The 23,015-nt window shown below is 42.2% G+C and overlaps 1 protein-coding gene across 1 annotated transcript in view; it reads right to left on the bottom strand.

Moving 5' to 3' along the window:
- Positions 1-23,015, bottom strand: part of LOC126455064 (lutropin-choriogonadotropic hormone receptor-like) — an 805,745-nt gene that overhangs the window by 459,790 nt on the left and 322,940 nt on the right. The window contains exon 4 of the mRNA XM_050091146.1: positions 15,761-15,838. Within this exon, the coding sequence (XP_049947103.1) occupies positions 15,761-15,838 (78 nt within the window). The remainder of the gene's footprint in view (positions 1-15,760; positions 15,839-23,015) is intronic.

Below are 23,015 nucleotides of genomic sequence, written 5' to 3'. Positions count from 1 at the left end.
GGGCATTGAGTCAAACAGATCTTGAATGGCGTCTAAAGGTACAGCTGCCCACGCAGCTTCAACACGATACTGCAGTTCATCAAGAGTAGTAAGCAAGCAACAAAAGATACTGTAGGTAACGGAAAAAATTGTTTCATGATGTAACTCTGATTCAGTCTCACTAAATGTGCCAATAAACTTATTAATTATAAAGCAGTTACCTGCTGTTGTGACAGAAATTTCTGGAAAAATTGCTCTCACCTCTGACAGGCTGTTTAGTGAAATACTATGTCGAAGGAAGTATGATGTACAAGGTCCAGTCACGCCAATGTGACCACCACCTATGTTCGATGTCAACGTGCGATAATCATGGGCGTACCCAGCGAGGGGCAGGGGGGCGGGGCAGTTTTCACTAGTTTACTGTTTTATTTAATAAGAAATGCTGCATGTTTTCTCGGTTTGTACAAGTGCATTCTTGTATTTAAAATGTTTATTAAAAGCAATTTTTCACTGGTTTACTGTTTTATTCAACAAGAAGTGCTGTGTGTTGTCTCAAGTCCTTGTTTCCTGAGACTAGTGTGACCTGCCCCCCCCCCCCCCCTAGTTAAGATCCTGGGTGCGCCCTTGGCGATAACCACTCACAGACGACAGGTGGCAGCACTAGCAGTGGAGGGTACATAACGCGTGTCGGGTAGACGTAGAAAACAGTACAATATTAGTAGTAATGTGGAAACGGAGCGATTTATCTGACGCCGAAAAGGGCATGATTATTGACTTCCGGGATAAGAGTGGAAGCATTTTCGAACGGCTCTTCTTGTAAACTGTTCGCGTGCCACCGTGGTTAAAGCAGTGTGCGATTTGTGCTTTTACCAGTGGGGGGGATGTCTTAGGGGGTTAGTATAATTATATATGTTACTAGCTTGGACCGTGGCGTTACCCATGGTTAAACAGTTATTTATAAATAGATGTTAATGCCGAAACTCACTGTTCACGCGTATGCACTATCAGAAAAGCCACTTTGTGAGATGTTTTAGTAAATCTTCAAATTCAGATCTCTCCTGAGTTGATCAGGAACCATCATGTCTCAGTTTTTCAAAAAGATAGACAAGAGAACTGTGACGTTCAAGAAAAGCTCGAAAAGCGTGAAATGAGGAAGCAACCCAACTTACGCGAAAAATACGGCCTAGTTTTAATAGCTGCGAGGATAATTCTTGTGAAACACTTTGTAGTAGTCTCTGATTTTTGGGACTTCGAGAAAACACAGAATATATGGAATCTAAAAAAAAAAACTGTATATGGTATACGTCTGCTACATCATTCACAACATCGTGGATAGCTACTTTCATTTTGTGGTTCATACAATGAACTACAGTTAAATCCTTATGTAAATGACTACGCAGTAGAGCGGCTACGCCTTTGTAAGGTGCAAGCATTGTTGAGCCACCATCTGTTGCGATACCTGAAAGGTGGTTTTTTAGTTCATCATCTGTAATGCCATAGCCGGCCTAAGTGGCCGTGCGGTTCTAGGCGCTACAGTCTGGAACCGAGCGACCGCTACGGTCGCAGGTTCGAATCCTGCTTCGGGCATGGATGTTTGTGATGTCCTTAGGTTAGTTATGTTTAATTAGTTCTAAGTTCTAGGCGACTGATGACCTCAGAAGTTAAGTCGCATAGTGCTTAGAGCCATTTGAACCTTTTTTTTTGTTTGTTTTGTAATGCCATACTTTTCAAGAGCTGCTAACAGTGTGCTGAAAATGCATTCTCCTGTCCCACTTTCTAATTCAACAATCTCAAAAAAAAATTGTTGAATTAGAAAGTGGGACAGGAGAATGCATTTTCAGCACACTGTTAGCAGCTCTTGAAAAGTATGGCATAACAAAACAAACAAAAAAAAGGTTCAAATGGCTCTGAGCACTATATATATATATATATATATATATATATATATATATATATTATTAAACAAGTTTTATTTGAAACCGTTGTACTTTCGTCCATCATGATACAAGCCCGCAAGTAAACGGATGACGCACCTTAGGCGAAAGCAATAATGACAACATGATAATGATGATTTCGTTCTAAACGTTTTGAAATGCTTAACTACTACATGCATGGAGAGCTGCATCAAAACAGTCTCTGGACTGAAGACAACAACAATAACTACTAGATAACACTTTTTCAAAATTAATAAGCAAACATATTAATAGTATTAATAGTAAGTCTGTATTAAAAACTTTCAGTGTTCGGCTCCACAAATTTAAATTATTTGTAAAGTTTTACTCCAGTGCGTGGCAAATACACTCCTGGAAATTGAAATAAGAACACCGTGAATTCATTGTCCCAGGAAGGGGAAACTTTATTGACACATTCCTGGGGTCAGATACATCACATGATCACACTGACAGAACCACAGGCACATAGACACAGGCAACAGAGCATGCACAATGTCGGCACTAGTACAGTGTATATCCACCTTTCGCAGCAATGCAGGCTGCTATTCTCCCATGGAGACGATCGTAGAGATGCTGGATGTAGTCCTGTGGAACGGCTTGCCATGCCATTTCCACCTGGCGCCTCAGTTGGACCAGCGTTCGTGCTGGACGTGCAGACCGCGTGAGACGACGCTTCATCCAGTCCCAAACATGCTCAATGGGGGACAGATCCGGAGATCTTGCTGGCCAGGGTAGTTGACTTACACCTTCTAGAGCACGTTGGGTGGCACGGGATACATGCGGACGTGCATTGTCCTGTTGGAACAGCAAGTTCCCTTGCCGGTCTAGGAATGGTAGAACGATGGGTTCGATGACGGTTTGGATGTACCATGCACTATTCAGTGTCCCCTCGACGATCACCAGTGGTGTACGGCCAGTGTAGGAGATCGCTCCCCACACCATGATGCCAGGTGTTGGCCCTGTGTGCCTCGGTCGTATGCAGTCCTGATTGTGGCGCTCACCTGCACGGCGCCAAACACGGATACGACCATCATTGGCACCAAGGCAGAAGCGACTCTCATCGCTGAAGACGACACGTCTCCATTCGTCCCTCCATTCACGCCTGTCGCGACACCACTGGAGGCGGGCTGCACGATGTTGGGGCGTGAGCGGAAGACGGCCTAACGGTGTGTGGGACCGTAGCCCAGCATCATGGAGACGGTTGCGAATGGTCCTCGCCGATACCCCAGGAGCAACAGTGTCCCTAATTTGCTGGGAAGTGGCGGTGCGGTCCCCTACGGCACTGCGTAGGATCCTACGGTCTTGGCGTGCATCCGTGCGTCGCTGCGGTCCGGTCCCAGGTCGACGGGCACGTGCACCTTCCGCCGACCACTGGCGACAACATCGATGTACTGTGGAGACCTCACGCCCCACGTGTTGAGCAATTCGGCGGTACGTCCACCCGGCCTCCCGCATGCCCACTATACGCCCTCGCTCAAAGTCCGTCAACTGCACATACGGTTCACGTCCACGCTGTCGCGGCATGCTACCAGTGTTAAAGACTGCGATGGAGCTCCGTATGCCACGGCAAACTGACTGACACTGACGGCGGCGGTGCACAAATGCTGCGCAGCTAGCGCCATTCGACGGCCAACACCGCGGTTCCTGGTGTGTCCGCTGTGCCGTGCGTGTGATCATTGCTTGTACAGCCCTCTCGCAGTGTCCGGAGCAAGTATGGTGGGTCTGACACACCGGTGTCAATGTGTTCTTTTTTCCATTTCCAGGAGTGTAAATATCCCAGGTTGGGATGCATAAACTAAAACCAGAGGAGGGGATGGTCTGATGCAGAGAGGGGGAAATTCCCCCCATGCCCCCCCCCCCTGCAAATCGCACACGGGGTTAAAGTGCTCATATACCGTGCATGGCAAAATGGTGCCGTTCAAAAGCGGCGCCGAGGAATTTGTGGTGCGATACGCGCCATGGATGAAAGATGCGAATAACGGTAACGGAGATGTGTACGGGCGAATACACGTGCAACTGTTGAGTAACTGGCGGCGAGATCAACCAAGGGGCTTCCAACAGCGTCCTCGACGATCGTTCAGGGAAACTGTTGAGTAACTGACCACCCAGTTGAACCAAGGGGCTACCAACAGTGTCCTTGATGACAGTTCAGCAAACCTTGCGGCATGTGGGCCTCTGCAACAGCCTCCTGGTTCATACACCGATGCTGACTGCTATTCATCTGCGACGAAGGCTGGAATTCGCAAACCAATAGTATTGTGACTGACAATTCGCAATTTTTCACAAACATAACTTTTATTTAGGTAAGTTTACAAGGCTGATGACTGAACAACGAAAGAATGGTAACAGTAAGAATGCCAGTAAAAGTGTCCTAATTGTGGCAAACAAAAGTTCACTTCTAAATTTCCACAAAGATTCGTGGTAACACACACTAGTAAAAGTCCAATTTAGAGACGAAAACGTAATCTTCAGCGGTCGAAGTCCACGAGGTCGGCCTCCAGAGTGAACTGAATTTTGGGCTGGTTGTAGCCCCTGAATAGCTGTCTCCATCCAATCATGTTTTGGCGTAGTGATACTTCCTGCAGACCGTGGCTCGAGCTCCCCCTGCAGGAAGTAGTGCTCGGAATGTCTGCTTCCATTATCTTGTGTGTAAATAACCTTTGTTTACCATGGTGCTTTTGGTACGCCTTGGACATAGACAACCGTGTCCTCTGTGGTGTAATATGGGTTAACGACACTCAGGGGCTCCCTTGGCTCTGGCATAACAAATACCATTACTGGACGTCCATTGAGAGGTCTTTCCAGATGAATCACATTTTATGCTCCATCGGACAGATAGCTGTTGGCGTGAAACGTCTGAAAGCAAAGGCTCCAGGCCGGAGATGTAAGCATTATGGTCTGGGAAATGTTTTCTTGGCATTCCCTGGGTATTATCGTCATTCAAACTTATTTGTGACCATGCCACCCGTACATGCCGTTTGTTTTTCTTCTGCACATTGCTATATACCAGTAGGAAAATGCAACGTGCGTGATACGAAGAGCACGAGGATAAGTTTACCGTACTCCTCTAGCCACAAAACACCTCAGATTTAAACGCGATCGAGAATCTGTGATACCACCTCGATTGGGCTGCTTGCATGATGGATCCTCAACCGAGAAACCAAGTGCAGCTGTCCACTACACTGGAGTCATCGTGGCTCCAAGCATAGTCAATACCTTCCAGAACCTCATTCTCTCCCTTCCTGCATGTCTGCCAACGGTCCGAGCTGCAAGAAGTGGTTGTTCAAGCTTTTGACAAGTGGTCACGTTAATATGTCGGGACAGTGTATATTAGTGTTTTCTGAATTAAGCGCAATTACTGAACTTGAAATAACTAAACGTCAGACGACACTGGAGCAACGGAAAGCCATGAAACTCTCCAAAACAATATACATTGTCAGACAGAAAATGCGAAACTCGCAGAAGACATGGTCGGATGTCACTGTCGAACGGGAATGATTTAGAAATTTCTGTTGCAGAGGAACGGCCATTTACTGCTTACATTAAAAGAAAAAACAACACATTTCCATGATCACTAGATTTAGATTTATGTTTAAAGAACTGATAAAGCCTGAGAGGAGACAACTAACGTCCGAGGCTGATGGGAATGGTGGTTGACGCCATATGGTATGTCGTTTACGGGGACAGAATGTTCTCGAACAGGCCACGGCCAAATCAATTTTAGTAGGTGACGAGAGCCCGAAGAAATGTTTTTAAATTCGTTTCGCGTCATATTAGTTAATACATAAAATTGTGGCAGATTACGCTTACGGTTTGCTGTTTTTAACTAGTAACTTTGCATTTCTGAACTAGTATTCGCTCATTCGATAAGCTGATTACATCTGATACATCGAATTAAAGCTGTGGCACTATATGTACGCAACATGTTGCATTTTGCTCGAAAAACGTTAACGATACGAATAATAGTAGATAAGGTGTCCAAGACCGTTTATTATTCTGCTCACAGAACCGTCTCCACATCAGTACATGTCAGTGAAGTTCTAAATGGCAATTATCAAAATTTCAGAACGGACGCGACTTGTGCTCTGATTTCATTATGAATTTCAAGACGCTAGAAAAGAAATTTTGTAACCAAAACTCTAGTTCCTCCACAGGAACCACAATTTTCTGTTGACATCTTTCTAGAGACTAATTATTCCGCACGATCATAAAAAAGTAGAACTACCGCACTGGTGACGCATTCCACAACATGAAACAGGCAAAGTTTAGAAATAAGTTGGGTACATACGTAAGTGAAACCAAATTTTTAATAGTGAATTTCCTTTAAAACAGCGCATTTGTTTTACTTCTACGTGACAATCTCGATTAGCAGAAGAAGCCTCTTGGTACAGCCTCGAATTTGACAAGGAAAGACTCGACATGGGATGGAGATTGTGGTTACAGCCCCAGAGTAACTATCTCAGAAAAAATTGTTTTACTTTGGTATATTACCTAATACAGTATGTTGAAAGTAAAAGCGCCTCCGCTCCTTAAGGAACAAGTTGCGATTTTTCTGTTTACCGTTCATTGTAGCTTCCGTTCAGGTGACGGGTATTGTTATCTATTGTTTTGCTTGTTACTTACGAGCTCAAACGTGTGTAATTTTTGTACAAAATTTGTCTTGTTTTGAGTGTCTGAAATAGCGCTCGTAATGTATGAATTGCTTAGACATGCGCGCGCAGCCTCGACAGTGTTACTGCCAGAGGTGTAAACATCTGCCCAAGCTTGCCAGTTAGCCAGGCAGGTAAGCTGCCGCACGCTATCGTCAGAACGGGCAGGGTGCTTTACTCCCGTCCAAGCGAAGCTACGACCAACCCAAGCAGGCTAAAGGAATCTCGCTCGCCTGTCCGTCTTCCCGTGGTGCTTCTCCACGTAGCAGCTTATTCTGTACGCTCTCACTGTCGTGTTCTTAGTAGGGTTCGGACGTTTTTTTTACCCTAGTGTCGCAAGACAAGGCCAAATGTACTACATTCATTCTCGGTCATTGTAGCCCAGAAAACTGTGGACTTTGTTTGCCCAGTTAACAAAACAAAAAAAAAAAAAAGAAAAAAAAATTAAATGTGTGTGAAATCTTATGGGACTGAACTTCTAAGGTCATCAGTCCCTAAGCTTACACACTGCTTAACCTAAATTATCCTAAGGACAAACACACACACCCTTGCCCGAGGGAGAACTCGAACCTCCGCCGGGACCAGCTGCACGGTCCATGGCTGTCCAGTTTTCGGCGTATTTCTGTGTAATTTATTTACTTCGTCATGAACAGTTTTCTCTACAACTTCAGCCTCTTTTTAAGTTCGAATCATCATCAGGCTACCTCTAAAGCATGTTTTCCATTGTAAGTAGAAGCATCTCTGAAAGTTGAGATCCTTTGCACATAAGAATCTGAAGACGTCTACCACATTGCAGCACCAACTAAAGTAAGCTTTTTGAAGTCTTGTTTCTGCAACCTTGTAATGGGTTCACTAGCTAGCTGGAGCAAATGTAATTTCGATGTATTGCTCACTCGCTGCTGCGACAGAAAATATCTTTGCTGCAAGAGAGTCGCAGGTAAGAGCAGTCTCGGCAGTTGTCGCAATCGCTCGCTGTTAAGAGCAGTTGCAGTCGCTCGCTGCTACAAGGCTGTTGCAGCCTGTCGCTGGTACAGTGCAGTTCATAGCCGTGTACTGTAAGGTAAATTTTATTATTTTTATTGACATAATCGTAGTTAAGTCACTTGTCTGAGATGTTAACATGAATTTGTTTGTCTTTTTGTGATTCGTCAGCACCAGTTGACCCAGATTTGTAATATTCAATTTTTCATACAATGGATTGCAGATATTTACCAATAACGTAAAAGATTTTCAGAATATAATTTTTACCGGTCAACAAAAAAGGAAGGAATAATTTTGCCTTAAGTCATCGCCAGTCTCGATCAGTCATTTATTTAAATACTTCAGAAATTTTCTGAGATCATAGTCATGTGCTCTTTAGTAATCAGACGACCAGCTGTGCCGCTGTGTCAATAAGCAAAGTCAGTTTTTCTAATAATTCAGATCTCAGACAAATGTTGTCCAGTATTAGTAAATAGGACAGCTTTGCACTAAGATGTGCCATTTACGAGCAGATATATAGACAGCGTTATCCGGCGACACCATCATGAGGTAAGAATTTTTCAGATTCTTTTCACAGGGCCATGGCGTAGCGGTGATTACGCCAAAATTTACGTTTTCATGAGTTAAGATAATAACAAAAAAATTATCATTTTTATTATTTTATACGGGAAGGTTACAACCTTTGCGTGTTTTCAGCCAAATATGAACATATATATAACAATTTTAATTACTTTTTCCAGGGTGTGTACTGCAGGTTCGCTGAATTCATTCTAAGTGGCAAAAATAGTTCATTCAAAATTCCACAAATGTATTTTAGCAAATCCGAAGTTCGTTTTTTTTGTATTATGTTAATCGAAAAGTACGCGCCTGAAAGAAGAAGCTTTTTTTCATCCTAAGTTATCTTCGCACTAGGTTGCATACCACCAGACCAGAATGTGATTTTTAATATCCGCTGAGCCATATATTTCTCCTATTTCAGTTAACGTTTGCCCTAAAATTAGAAACCCTGTATACTGCTAAATGACCTCAAGTCCTTAGCACGCATTTCCAGATACTTGACAGCCGCTAAGACTATGTTCTCTTAAAAGAATAAAATAGTATGGAGTGGGAAATAGCTGGTGAAATTTACAAACGGATCATAACATACTCGAGGTTCCCTAATTAGTGTTTAGTAGCTTTTTACACAATTTGCATTCCGAGACACCTACCATTTTATTTGAAGCTATAAACGCAAGAAACTTTTCCCATGCTGGAATTGGGCTCTGTTCTGTTATTTGTTTCTCCACGATCTACTTTAAGTTTGATTTGTTCATTTCGCTATTCCCCCCGTTAAGATGGCTGAGCTGCAGTGAAAACAAGTACCTGGATATTCTTTTCACACTAGATCGACAGCGAAACCTGTAGTTAGGTGCAGCAGGCTGAATGGGTCTCGTGAAGCTTGCCAAGCTTGCGGAAACCCAAGTTGACCTGCTTTAACCACTGTGCGCCAGTACACATATAATCTTGTGTCTCCGTTGCTGCACGCTGAACTGCTTTAATAGTTGCGGCGCCGATAGGGGCAGGCAGGCAGGCAGGCAGGCTGGAAGGAAAATTTGTACACCTGCGGTTGCTGCGCCGCGCACAGAAGACTCAGGGGTGATCTTTGCTCTGCGAAGATGTGCGCCAGATTTATCTGTGGATCGCGAGGAAAGGAGAGGAGACGGTCAGTTGAGCTTTGGTGTTAGACGTAAACGGTCGAGTAGTTTTTTAGTAGCAGCAAGGGACAAAGAAAGGAAATTTTTGGAATTATGTTATTATTCCGGAGAGAAAAAGAATTGATTTTTACATTGTTACGATAATAGTTGCAAAGAATGGATTACATGTAATGATTAAGTTTCTTTTATTTGCGGCAGCGGTTCAATAATGCAGCATTCTTGGTTCGTCAGACATCCAGACCAGGAATCTTTTTGCTTTTTGTTTCTTTTTTGTTAGGATTTATCGATCATTGAGAGAAAAATAGATTTAAGAATTAGATTCTGGAATTTTGTTTCAGGAGATATTATACATGCGAAGTTCAGTTTGTATAATTCTTTTATTATTGTTACGTGATTTCAGAGAAGCTTAAGTATTTTTGAAGTTACATTAAATTTTATTAAGTCTAAAGAAATGAAACTGGAACTGAGTTCATTTAAAACAGAGTCACTGTCCACGTCTCAAGAGTCAATTTTCAATTATTTAAAGACCATTATCAAAAAATTCCGAACAAGGAATGATAGCAATGTTTTTGAGTACGCATTGCACCTCTGTGTATCCTAGTTGTTAGATTTTGCAGTTGTGTTATCGAGACGTACTACGACAGTAGTTTGCATCCAAGTAAGACAAATTGCGCAGAAAAAAGATTCTTTCTTTAATTAAATTTCACAGGAACCAATATTACTTCCAAAGTAATCAGTTTACTTTTATCAAAGTTCGTAGTCAGATTCTGTGATTCCAGTAAATTTCAGACAGGGCACGATTTTCTTAGGATTCTCGCAGTGAGGTTTATTTATGCATTCTCGCACTTGAATTTTTTCACCAACAGTTAGCGTTAAGCTACCTATAGATTCAGCTTCATTTCAGCTCATTGAAACAAATCGAAACATAACTTTCAGACTGTTCTAAGTGTCTCTGCGTCGTCCTCTAGCAGTTATGACTTTAACAATAAACCACAAGTGTAGGAGAGTCACTCTTGCATCACCTGATACAGGAGCTGTCTGAGCATTTCCGTGATGCTTTCGCGCTTGCTAAACGAACCTGTAACGAAACGCGCTGCCCTTCTTTGTATCTTCTCTACATCCCCTATCAGTCCTATCTGGCACGGATCCTAGACCGACGAGCAGTACTCAATTATTAGACGAACGATGGTTCTTTAAGCTACCTCTTTTGTCGGTGTTCCACATTTCGTGAGGGTTCTCCCATTGAATCTTCCTGGCACCTGCCTTACCCGCAATTAGTTTTATGTGGTCATTCCACTCCTTACACATGTTCCTAGATATTTAATGAATGTGACTGCTTCCAGTGATTTTTCTACAATCGTGTAGTCGTATAATAATGGGTGGTTATGCGCAGTACGCTACATTTGTTTATGCGGAGGATCACTTGCCAGTTCCTGCACCAAGTGACCATCCTCCGTTGGGTCTTTCTGCAGTTCGCTACAATTTTCTAGGGTTGCAATTTTTGTGTATATAAAATAATCGTCGTGGAAAGCCTCATGGAATTTCCGTCCTTGTCCGGTAGGTGATTATATATCATTAAATGAATGGTCCTACAGCAACCCCCTTGAGATGCCCGTAGTTACTTTTGCGTCTGAAGATTTCTCTACGTTAAGAATTACATCCTGTATTCTGATTGCTAGAAACTCTTCAATCTAACAGCACAGTTGGTCTGATATTCCGTACGCTCGTGTTGTGTTCATCAAGCGGTAGTGCGGAAGTGTTCAAATGGTTCAAATGGCTCTGAGCACTTTGGGACTTAACTGCTGAGGTCATCAGTCCCCTAGAACTCAGAACTACGTAAACCTAACTAACCTAAAGACATCACACACATCCATGCCCGAGGCAGGATTCGAACCTGCGACTGTAACGGTTGCGCGCTTCCAGTTCGGAAGTGTGTTGAATGCTTTTCGGAGTTCAGTGAACGCAGAATCAGTTTGTCAACAGCCTTTCATGTTGAGTAGAAACATTTACTTCATGTTGGCACAAAATCATTACTTAATTTACCTACGTTTTCCCATTCATCTGGACGTCGGCAAAAATTCTGTTATTTACATTTACTCACATCTTGTTGAACTTGATCTGTGGGTCATCAGCTTTTACTTTAGGATAAGATGTTTAGAGAATTCAAAGTCATTAAGGAAAATAAATTAAATGTGACAGAGGGAAACGCATTAAAGTTATTGCTCATGCGTCACTGTTTCTGAACTGTCATACGGGGTGGAACAAAAAGGTATGGCTAAACTTTCAGGAAACATTGCTCACACGTACAGGAAGAAAATAGGCGTTATGGAGGTTGCCGAGGAAACGTTTTATTTTCATATTAGAACTCGGTTTCTATAACACTTCGACACATTAATCATCGACTTCGAAACGAAGGCTGACACATCGTTGACTGAACAATGCAAAAAAGTGTACCCGCGCAGGAGAATCAGCTGCACACGCTGCACATAGTACGGATACAGCAAAGTATAATGCAGCAGTCTCCAGACAGTCATGTTATCAACATAACTTGTTGCAGCTAATTATCTTACGCTGACACAAGGTTTGTCATTAACTACGATAAGGTGTTTCTCCTCCAGGAGAGGTGTTCTCATTCTTCTAGATCTCCCCCTCCCCCCCCCCCCCCCCCTCCCTAGGCCTAAACGTCCCGTGCTGCCTAAGACGACTATCAGTTGCTTCAAACTTCCTCCTGTTGGGGTATGTATTTCCGGAAATCTCTCCCGATACAAACCTTGAGCGCCACTGCCATAATCATTTGCTAATGTGCACAGCAAACGGGCTTCTGCCACTTCCGCATTCCAGCACACGGTCATTGCACTACATTGGAAAATAAGTTCGTGATAAACACCAAAATGTTGATGTTACTCCCTTGATGCTAGCAGAGCAATGAAGTTTGTCGCATATCAACTTTACCTTCCTACAATTGCAACAACAAAACACTGTCGGTGCATCTAAGAATTACAACTTAGTGCACATTCCAACCAAACGTAATTAGGAGGATATTTTGAATATTTCATGTAAGAAAACGTTTCATGTGATACTGATATCTTCTGTTTCTGTGTATTTCCACGGCTGATGTGATTATGAGAAGAAGTACAAAATGAGTTCTAACATGGAAGTAAAGCGTTCCCGGACCTATGTCGCATATAACAAGTTTTATTCGTCTACCTGTGAGGGATGTTTCGTGAACGTTTGGTCATATTTTTTGTTACACCCTGTATTGGTCATGTGCCATCCCTACTTCACACTTTTTTTTCATAAGTGACGGAATAAAGACTGAAAATAATTTAAAGAGACTGTCAAAGACAGTAATAACAAACAAACATTGAAATATAAGTGTGGTGAAAACATTAAGTCGTTAAAAGAACCACCGTGTTCATATGTAATTGAAATAAAATCACTGACAGTGTAAAATTATTATTATCATTTTTCTTGTTTGTTTGATGAAGAAGGACATTTTCGTTTGTCTCGTTTCATGGAAGTAGTTCTCAGTCGCCGCCATTGGTGACGAAATCTGTAAAAACGCTGCCTGCCTGCTCTCGTCTGAGAATGTAAGTGTAATTCTGCGGAATATAGATTCTAAGATTTATGCGCTACCTTTCATTTATCCGAAAAGTCATTTTCCGCTTCCCCATCACATCATACCAATTTTTATCGGATTGGCCGTTTGCGTGCAGTATTGCTTAGTCAATGACGGTTAGGCGCCTTTGAACTAACAGTAAATATAAATTCATATTACACGGCCGTAATAATCTTGAGAGCTGAATATAAATATTATTTATTTTTGCAAGATTAAAGTGTACGTAATTAAATGCATTTTTTTGTTCAGAGAGAGAAAACTAGAGCCTTGCATAAAGTTACTGGCAAAGATTAGCTTTCATGGGGGCGTACGGTCGCATTTCCATTCATTACCTAAAAGTTATTAATATGAAATGCTAATTAGTTAGCGTGAATGTTTATATCAGCCACTGCCAAAGATACGTTCAAAATAGCCGGGAACAAAAATTAATATCATATGCACGTGTGCTTGCTTGTGATTTGGGAAAGGTTAACTAAACGGCGACCACAGCCACACGATTTATCTTTGCGCTCCGTAAGAAGCCAGTTCGCGCTCACGGTCTATTATTGCCCGATCGCAAGTGCAGCGACTACCGAATTAGCAGCAATAACAATTTCTATCGCGATCGCCATAATTTGAAGCAAGTGCGAATTTCAGTTCTGCTAATGCGCTACACGCACACAAAATTAAATAAAGGGTAGGCAGGGGCTGGTATAGTCAGTGCACGACAGTAAAAAGTACAAATGTGTTCCAAAAAGCGGAGCGCGAAAATGCGATTTTTCAGGTTGTCATATCTCGTGTACAATTGAGCACAGAGGTAAGGGGTGAAGTATTTTGGATAGCCCTTGACCTAATCATTTGTACACCTATCGGAAGGATGGGCATACTGTAGCTATCTTACAGTACAGGGTCAAAAATTAAACATAACACACTTCCCCCAGTCCAGGTAAATTCAGCATACCACTTGGTTCTTTTGTATTAGGTGTGGTCTAGAGGACCTTAGGCGGCTTATCAAAAGCACAAATTGTTCTTGGGCGTATCTTGAGAAAACCCCGAAAAACAATTATTTTTGGGTACGAAAAATACTAATTGTGTGAACGGCCAATTCTATAATTTCTGTTAATGGCAAATCGTTGAAATTTTTAACATATATTTTTAATTTTTCGATATCATTATCCCTTACCGAGATACAGAGGTTCAAATTTACCGTACTTACGCACGTAAAATATGTGTAGATGTAGTTTAACTGATGTATTGAACACATGCCAATCGTTGTATGGTAATCGAAAAGGTTTTGAGGTCACAAAACTACATTTTAGTCACAGTTCTTTCACCAATAAAACTTTTTGTCACCCTGTTTCTGTATAATGGGCACTTCATGCCTATGCAAATATGCTGAAAGTAGTACTACAGTGACATAAAATGGGCTGAAAAGGATCTTGAAATGGCTGAAAAGCGCTTAATATAACTGACAAAAATTATGTAAAAGCTGAACAATTACAAATTTAGTAAACTATTTCTAATAACATTTTTACTCCTTTAGGATACAAATCATAAGCAGGGCGTTTTGATGAGTTGCGATCGACGAGCAAAGTATCCAAAAAAGTTCTAAGCAAAAGATTTTGTGTTAGCCTTGTGCTTATTTATCTGTTGTTTATATGAGTCAAAAAAATGGTTCAAATGGCTCTGAGCACTATGGGACTCAACCGCTGAGGTCATTAGTCCCCTAGAACTTAGAACTAGTTAAACCTAACTAACCTAAGGACATCACAAACATCCATGCCCGAGGCAGGATTCGAACCTGCGACCGTAGCGGTCTTGCGGTTCCAGACTGCAGCGCCTTTAACCGCACGGCCGCTTCGGCCGGCATATGAGTCAAAGCATATAATTGTGTCGAAGTATATAAATAAACCGTCAAAACTTTATTGGCTTATAGAATTCGTTTTATATAAGTAGCACAGCATGCTGTTGCAGGAAAAAGAAGTGAACCAGCGGACAAATGCTCCTCTAGGAGCACAAAAAAGGAGAATATGTCGCTCTTTAAAAGATGCTAACAGAATAGTGGAGAACCAGCTGCCTCAGTCCTCAGGAGACTGTGCCAGAGGGAGAGAAAGAGGGAGACAGTGATGGTGAGGGAGAGAAAGTGGCAGTGAAAGAGAAAGAGAAATGGGTGAAGACCATGGCAACGGGAGCCAAAGAGAGAGGCGATGTTGATGGTCGGTGAGAGACCGTGGCAGTAGAAGATGGATGGAAATAAAAGCAGTAGGAGCAAAAGAGAGCGGAGACAATGGAAATGAAACATACAGATGAATGAGGACCATACATAGCCTTCGGGGAGAGAGAGGTGGAGGGGTTGAAACTTTCCATACCGGCAAACGTTAACACGTAGGGCGCATTTTGGATCGAAATTTTGAACACTTGGCTATAGGGGAAACAACGACTTTGACGCTCCAGAATTTTTGAGCTGCCAGGGTCCGGTGGAGACAGTGACAGTGGGAAAGAAAGATAGAAGGAGACAGCGTAAGTGGGAGAGGAAACTGTGGCAGTGGTATACTGTAAATCAGTGGGAGAAAAAGGAGACAGTGGAAGAGGTGCTGAGTATGAAGGCTTAACTATGAAAAAAGACTGGGTAAAAGACGTAGAATGTTGTGTTGAAGTAGCGCGAATATGTTCTCATGCCAAAATTTTTGTTGAGGAATGCGGAATAAGAAGTGAGACAGTTGGTTACTCACAGAACCTTTCAAGGAGGAACAGTTTCGCCTTTTTTGTTCTCCACTGGTAGTACTTTTTATCTAATGTGAGAGACACCAGATTGCTTCGTAATACTTTCGCTGTTTACGGTATCCATTATAGATGAGGAACTGTAAGCGCTTGCTGGGGCAAGATGGATGAGAGAAGGCTACTTACAGCGAACGGAATCCGGCGGGCGTGTCGCAGAACAGGCATTCTGGCAGCTCCGTCAGGGCCGGCGCCTCGGAGATGTAGCTGCAACACACAAGGTAGTTATGTTAATATATCTTCGTAACGTTTGGGAACGTTGCATGCTTCTGCATTGTGCGAGAGGAATGCTAGCTTCAGCCTCTGCATGAGGTTTGGCATATTCTTCTTAGTCAATACGAGTACATGGCTAACACGTGGAGAAATGGCGTGCTGCCTTCTTTCTACAAGGACAAGATAGACGTAAGTGATTGGTGGAAATTTTTCTGAAACAAAACTCATATCCCATACCCAGGGCCCTTTGACAGCGTACGAAGCACAATATTGTGATAAGTTCTACGTTCACATCATGTCCCTCAGTACCGTATACGACTTAGTAGAAACACGTGTAACAATGAAACTTCCTGCCAGATTAAAACTGTGTGGCCGACTAGAGCTCGAACGTGGCGGGAAATTACTCTAACGAGTAACCTATCTGAGCACGACTCATGAGTTGCCCTCTAGCTTTACTTACGCCACTACCTCATCTCCTACTTTCGAGTCCCGGTTCGGCACACAGCTTTAATCTGCCAGGAAGTTTCAATGTCTAAAATTGGGTGACGCTTGGTCTGGACGCCTTGTACGGTTCGCGCTGCTTCCCCCGTCGGAGGTTCGAGTCCTCCCTCGGAGGTAGCGTAAGTTAGCTTAGGTTAAGTTAAATAGTGTGTAAGCCTAGGGACCGATGACCTTAGCAGTTTGGTCCCATAGGAACTTACCACAAATTTCCTAATTTTTCTAAAATTAGGTAAACAGCTCTTGTGGCGTATCATAGAGCTTTGATGGTAATGTAGTTGTCCATTAGGGAAGCCGGGTAAGTTCCTCATTGCTTAATGTTGTAGATAATGATAAAGATGCAGAACCCAACATTGAAATCTGTATGCTAAGACGTAGCTATTGTATCTGATAACTTCAGGCAAATCCGGAGAACCTTGAGGAATGGAGAAGAGGACGGGTCAATATAAGCAGACATAACTCATAGAATAACATCTGGGTGCAACAAGTGGAGTATGCTTTCAGGCGTTCTGTGCAATGCGTAAAAACCAAAGCAAAATTTATTAAACGACTGTAACAACACTGCTATCGCATGGCAGTAGAGACTAGGCATCAAAAAAGGCTTACGAAAAGGAAACGAGTTCAACTGATATGCACCTGTTACTAACATTGAAATATAAAGTGGCCATTGGGTTTCAAAGCCGCTCCCGTAAATCGTAAACTCTCAGGTTGAGGAGGTATGGTCACATAATACGTGGACTTCATGAGCTTGTCGTGGAAAACTGCCTTTCCATGGCTACAGATAGGTAGAGGAAGCCCTCGAGCCGGCCAACTGGCGAACATACAAGGCGATCTGGAAAAGCCGAGCATAAGTGAATACATGCCTACCAGCAGGACAGATGGCACTGCATGATCAGAAAAGCCGACCTTGAGTAACGGGAGAAAAAGAAGAAGAAGAAGAAGAAGAAGAAGAAGAAGAAGTCCATGCAGAAACTGGTACAAGGGCACTCTAGAACTAATATTCTATCTGACCGGGAACCGTGCTGTTTTCAACTAATAAATTACGAATTTCGGTAAAATTATAAACAGATACGTAAAAAAAAATGTGTGTGTGTTGTGTTTGTGTGTGCGCACCCGTGTGGATGGGTGGGTGGGTGAGTCATTCATAATTTTTCAAGGTGATGTTTCAAAACATTTTCTTTCTTCGTGAATCTTCAGTGATTAAACCACGTCCGTGGAACGTATGTAATAGGCGCAAGGCGAACTGAGGCTGTTCTTCTTGTATAGATTCGGCTGTAGACGAGTGACGAAGAATTCCTCTCCACTGTATCCCCGGGCCAGCGTAACTACAGATTCATAAGACACTGCACTCTTCTTCCTTTTTGCAGGGGTAGTGACGAGCGAGGGTGGACCTGCTTTCGGAGGTTGGTGGAGAGCAAAAAACTTGACCGAGCAACAATAGAGGCAAATCTGATGGTAGGGAGGGGGTGGGAGGAGGGGGGAGCCCCTCGCGCCATCTTTACAACAGGTTGTTTCTGGCGTGTCCAAGAAGGACAAAGCTTCTGAAATCAATTGTTATTTTAGAAAATATCTTAAATAACTGAGCATGGTACAATAATTATGCATCACTTTCGAAGCTAGGTTTCTGGTTCCTCATTACCACAGTAGCATCACTAGTCGAATTCTAATTCTTTCAATTAACAGCGAAATTGGCCTGTATCTTTTTAGGAAGTTTTTATTAAAAAATAATCAGAATTTTAGTACGATGGATGTGTTCCGCATTCATTTCCCAATTACTCTTTTTAGCAGTAGTTTACCAATCATTCTCCATTCTCCAAATTTCATAGAACAGCTAATGGTGGGCAATGGTATTGAAGTATATAGAGATCTAGCCCACACATTATATCACATTTATAATAATGGCGTGTGAGGAGGGCCTCCCGTCGGGTAGACCGCTCGCCTGGTGCAAGTCTTTCGATATGACGCCACTTCGGCGACTTGCGGGTCGATGGGGATGAAACGATGATGAGTAGGACAACACAATACTCAGTCCCTGAGCGGAGAAAAATCTCCGACACAGCCGGGAATCGAACCCGGGCCCTTAGGATTGACAGTCTGGCGCGCTGACCACTCAGCTACCGGGGTCCGACAATCCACATTTATAAAACAAGAAGAAGAAACTATATAACCTATTTCTTCGAAAAGTTAGAGATACGAAATGAACATTGTACTAGAATCCTGAAATATCACACTGAATCGTGGTTCTGTTTTGTCATTCCTATTACAATAAACGGAGCCTCAACCCTTATTTATTTTTATTTTTGCAATCTTTCTGCCAATTACTTTACTTTCCCCCGAAATATTTCATAGACGGTATATCGCTGCTTTGAGGTTTATTTAGAGCTCAAGGGAGACATCTCTTCACAGACCCTGTTAAATCGTAAGCGAGTGGATTCCAAACGCTCCTGAAAAATGAAGAAAAATACACTGCAGTGCTCTAAAACTTTATATGCATCAACTAGTGACCCCAATAGTTGAAGCATCTCCCACTGCAAAAACAAGTATCGGTAACATATAATGGTAAAGGCGTATTACGCTCAATAAGTATCTAAGTATTTTGAAAACGGTTTGATGACGTAGAAAACTAGCAATTTTAATCCCCACTTCCGAGATTTATTGAATTCTGGCAACCAAAAAATGTGTAGGCCACTTTATTGAACCAAAATGTCTTCGAACATAGAAGTGATGCTACTAACTGTCTCTGCAAAGAGACAGTGTGGATGTCACATAAATGAAATTTATAAGAGAGGACTGTACGTCCATTAGCAAGACATTTTATTTATTTATTTATCGTGTGATGATAGAGAGCTTCGATCAAATACATAATTTTAAGAGTATACAGAAATGACAAGCAAAATACAAGTACAAAATCAAATGTTCAAAGTATTATGCTAAATTATCTACACATTACACGGAGGGGCGGAGGGGGCGGGGGGGGGGGGGGGAATGTTACTCGCGTCCTTGATATACCCTAAGTCACATGTGCCTCCTGTGTGGTGCTGAATGAGTAACAACAACAGGATGAGACCGAAATTCTCGAAAAGGCCTCCCGGTCATAGATTGCAGAGCAAACAACCAAAAAGTCCTTCTCAGGACGCCAAGTTCGTAGCAAGAAATGAAAGTGACTGAAAACATTTCTGAAGTGTGGACAAAGTTTTTTCTAGTGTGTGGATATATTAGGCGCTGTCGTTTATCTTGCAGTTTGGGGATAGCCGAGATTTTCACATACACAGTACTGGAAGGAAAAATTATATGCAAAGCCCATTTGTGATTCTGACTTTGGCAAAGAAAGGAGTGAAATACCTAGCTATGAAACTTTTTGACAATCTGCCCATGAAAATGAAATGTATGGCAGACATATTGTATGGAATTCAGAAATGATTACCTTGGTGTTGAGAGGAGCAGTAAGGGTAGAAAAGCAGGGTCAGACCAAAACTAGAATATGGATGATGTTGAGTTATAACCTGCAAATGAACACACCCACATTAGGGTGGGATGGTAGAGAAGAGCATCAAACCAGACTGATGACACAAAACAAATAGATTTAATTCTACGTCTTGTCACTATGTTCTTAAAACATGAAATATGCAAGCCATTCATTGTGTGGTAGTGAATTTATTCTTCTGCTTTATCAGCCATTCTTGCGTGACAAATTTTATCTTCAACCTTGAATGTGTATACGCTTTCATGCCAACAACGAATTACTGTACACTGTCGGTCCATGGTGTGTTCTCGTCCTGTGGACTTTTGTGCTCAGTGGTTGTTTTTTATGGCGTTTCTTTTACTGTGCGGGGTAATGGCTGCCGTGACCCGTGGCGCTTCTCCTTTCTTCTGTCCCTTTTTTTACTGCCTGTGGAGGTCTTCAACCTTTATCTTTTACGGCCTGTGAGCCTTGAGGCTGCTGACATCCATCTTCACTCTAAGAAAATGTTTTAAGCTTTCAATTGGCTGATGTAGTCTGGTACTGATTCCTTACCACATTAATTCCGTTGAGTGATAATTTAGTTAGTGGCACTCATGCCGAACGCCTTGATATTTTCAGAGGCAGACTATCTACGTATGGCACTTGTTTGGGGAATTAAATACTTCAAGCTGTTCGATGAAGACGTTGTTTGACAATGGCTAGCTTTAATTTAGATCTATACTTCATTTTATCCGTGTCTTGTGTATACAACTCTTTGCTTTGCTCCTCCGTTACATAAAACGGATAAAATGTTTTCTTTTTAGCGAATCATCATCACGAGTCATTTTGTGCATTACCGAACATCGTGACTCCATAAACCAAGCGTCTCCATCCTGGACGGTTACCAGTTTCACTTAGTCTGCTGAAGATGCAGACCGGAGATCTCCGTGAGATGGTTTGTCCATCTGCTCGCTGCTCTTAGCCTTGGTCTCTTTTCCTCGAGTTTCCCTTCCTCGATTATTTTCTCTACATTTTCTCCATATCTTCTCTCTATAAGGCCAACGACTGGAGAATATTTTGGTTGACACAAAGAGAAAAGCGCCTGGAGATGCTGAGTTGCTCAACAATGGACACATTTGTTGTTCTTTCGGTTCATGTTATGCGCAACATCCTGCGCCACACCATAGCTAAAATGCATCAATACGCTGCTGGTCTCTGGAATTAAGCGTCCAACCATGAAAGAAGACCGAAAACACGCATATTTCAACGAGCTGGACCTTTATGCTGTTCGTTGTCGCTGTGTTCTACCAGATCTTGGAGAGCTTCTTCAAAGCTATTCACCCTAGTGCGGTTCGTCTTCTTATCTCATCTCCACAGCTTCCCATGTCGCAGATGGTTGAACCAAGATAGATGAAAGAATGCATGACCTCCAGTTCCTTTAATCGACCTGCCCTCCTCGATTAATTATTGTGAATTTGGCCTTGCTGAGATCGATGTGTAATCCCCATAAAACACTAACATTCTTTGCTTTTGTTAGTAGTTCAGCAAGTTCATCTTCACTGCTGGCTAAAAGCACCGTCTTATTAGGAAATCGTAGGTTGTTAATAGTGCTACCACCACAGATGTTATTCAGTTGAGGGGATGGTACACAACCTTGTCTGACAGCTTTTGATACACTAAAAAAATCGGACGTCACAGCACTTGTCTTCACATCTGCGAGATGATTATTGTATAGACTTCTGATCAGCGCTGGCAAGTGTGGTAACTCTGCAAGCAATGTCAAAACTTTTCCCAGACAACACTGTCAAAGGCCCTGCTATAGACAACGTAGTAGATGAAAACAGAAACACAGAGCTCTCTCCATTTCTCAGTTATTTGTCGTACATTGAGGACCTTTTTCTTCAACAAAATCTGCTTGTTATGTGGATATGTGAGGATGAATCTACGGATTCAAACACTGGTTCGAGATGTAGAATAAAATTTTGCTTGCATGAGATGTAAGAGCAATAGATCGTTAGATGGAGCAGCTCCTGATAGACCTTGTCTTGTGTAAGGGGATCAATACAGACTTTAACCAGTCTTCTGGCCACTGCAGTTTCCACATTTTTGTCCACAATGAACGCAGCACATCAAAAGCTTTGTGGCTCTTTTCTTTGATGATCTCCCCAGGTACATCGTCTAGATCAAGAGATTTATAATTTTCCAGAAGTTGAACTGCTTTCTCTGTTTCGTTGCGTAAAATTGTACGTTCCAATGCAGGTTGCTCAACTGCTTCATTATCTACACTGTTGTTAATTACAGAATGTAACTTTTCACAGTACTGTTTGTGCCTCGCAATAGCATCTACTTGTCCCCAATAGCATTGCCATTCTCACCGTCTACCACCTACGTGCGAGGATTAAATTCGCCGGTGATGCTGTTCTCTAAGAGAATAACATACAAAATTTTTGTGGCATGTTTGTTATAAATCTCTAGTTTCTCTTATTTGCTATTAATCATGCCATGGACCTGTTAAGTTGCTTACTGTATCTTCTCATATGTATTTTAGTGTCCCCTGAGCCTTATGTACATTATCGTCCACCTCCTACAGGATGCCTTTATCCTAAAAATTCTGCTATTCTCCTGGATTTACAATTAAATTACAACAAAAGGTGGATGAGAATGCATAACCCAGTAAAAGATGGATGCTTGTCCGAGGACGTTTGTTAATAACTGAGAGGGCTTTGAGTGCCATGGAATAAATCTAACGATAGGTGCAGAGCAATGCATGGTACTGTTTCAAGGTTTACTTAAATCTGCTACTAATTTGCAATGGTATATCTACATACAATGAATACGCCACGGCTTCTGTGCTTTGTTCATCAACTAGTTGATTATGGGGAAAAATTCTATATTCATTAACGAGACGGATGAAGAAATACCATTATGACCTGTGACATTAAATATAGATTTTAATTTAATGAAAAAAAGGAAGGTGTTAAAAGGTTTGTCTCGCATTAATTATGACGAGATAAAAATCTCCGAGGGACACTTTATTTTATTTGCAGTTTTTGCAAAAGTCCAAGAACGGTTCCCAGCGATGTTGTCTGCAATGAATTAGCGGCTGATTTTCGTAATGGAATCTCAGTGAGACGATGATACGGGCCGAAGAAAGCGTCATTGAAACTCTACCTGGCACAAACGACATTCGGGTGGATTCTGTTACATATATGAGCAAAATATAGCATGAAC

The sequence above is a fragment of the Schistocerca serialis genome, chromosome 1 (genome assembly GCF_023864345.2).
Source record: "Schistocerca serialis cubense isolate TAMUIC-IGC-003099 chromosome 1, iqSchSeri2.2, whole genome shotgun sequence".
NCBI lineage: Eukaryota > Metazoa > Arthropoda > Insecta > Orthoptera > Acrididae > Schistocerca > Schistocerca serialis.
This window is presented reverse-complemented; position numbering and strand designations above follow the sequence as displayed.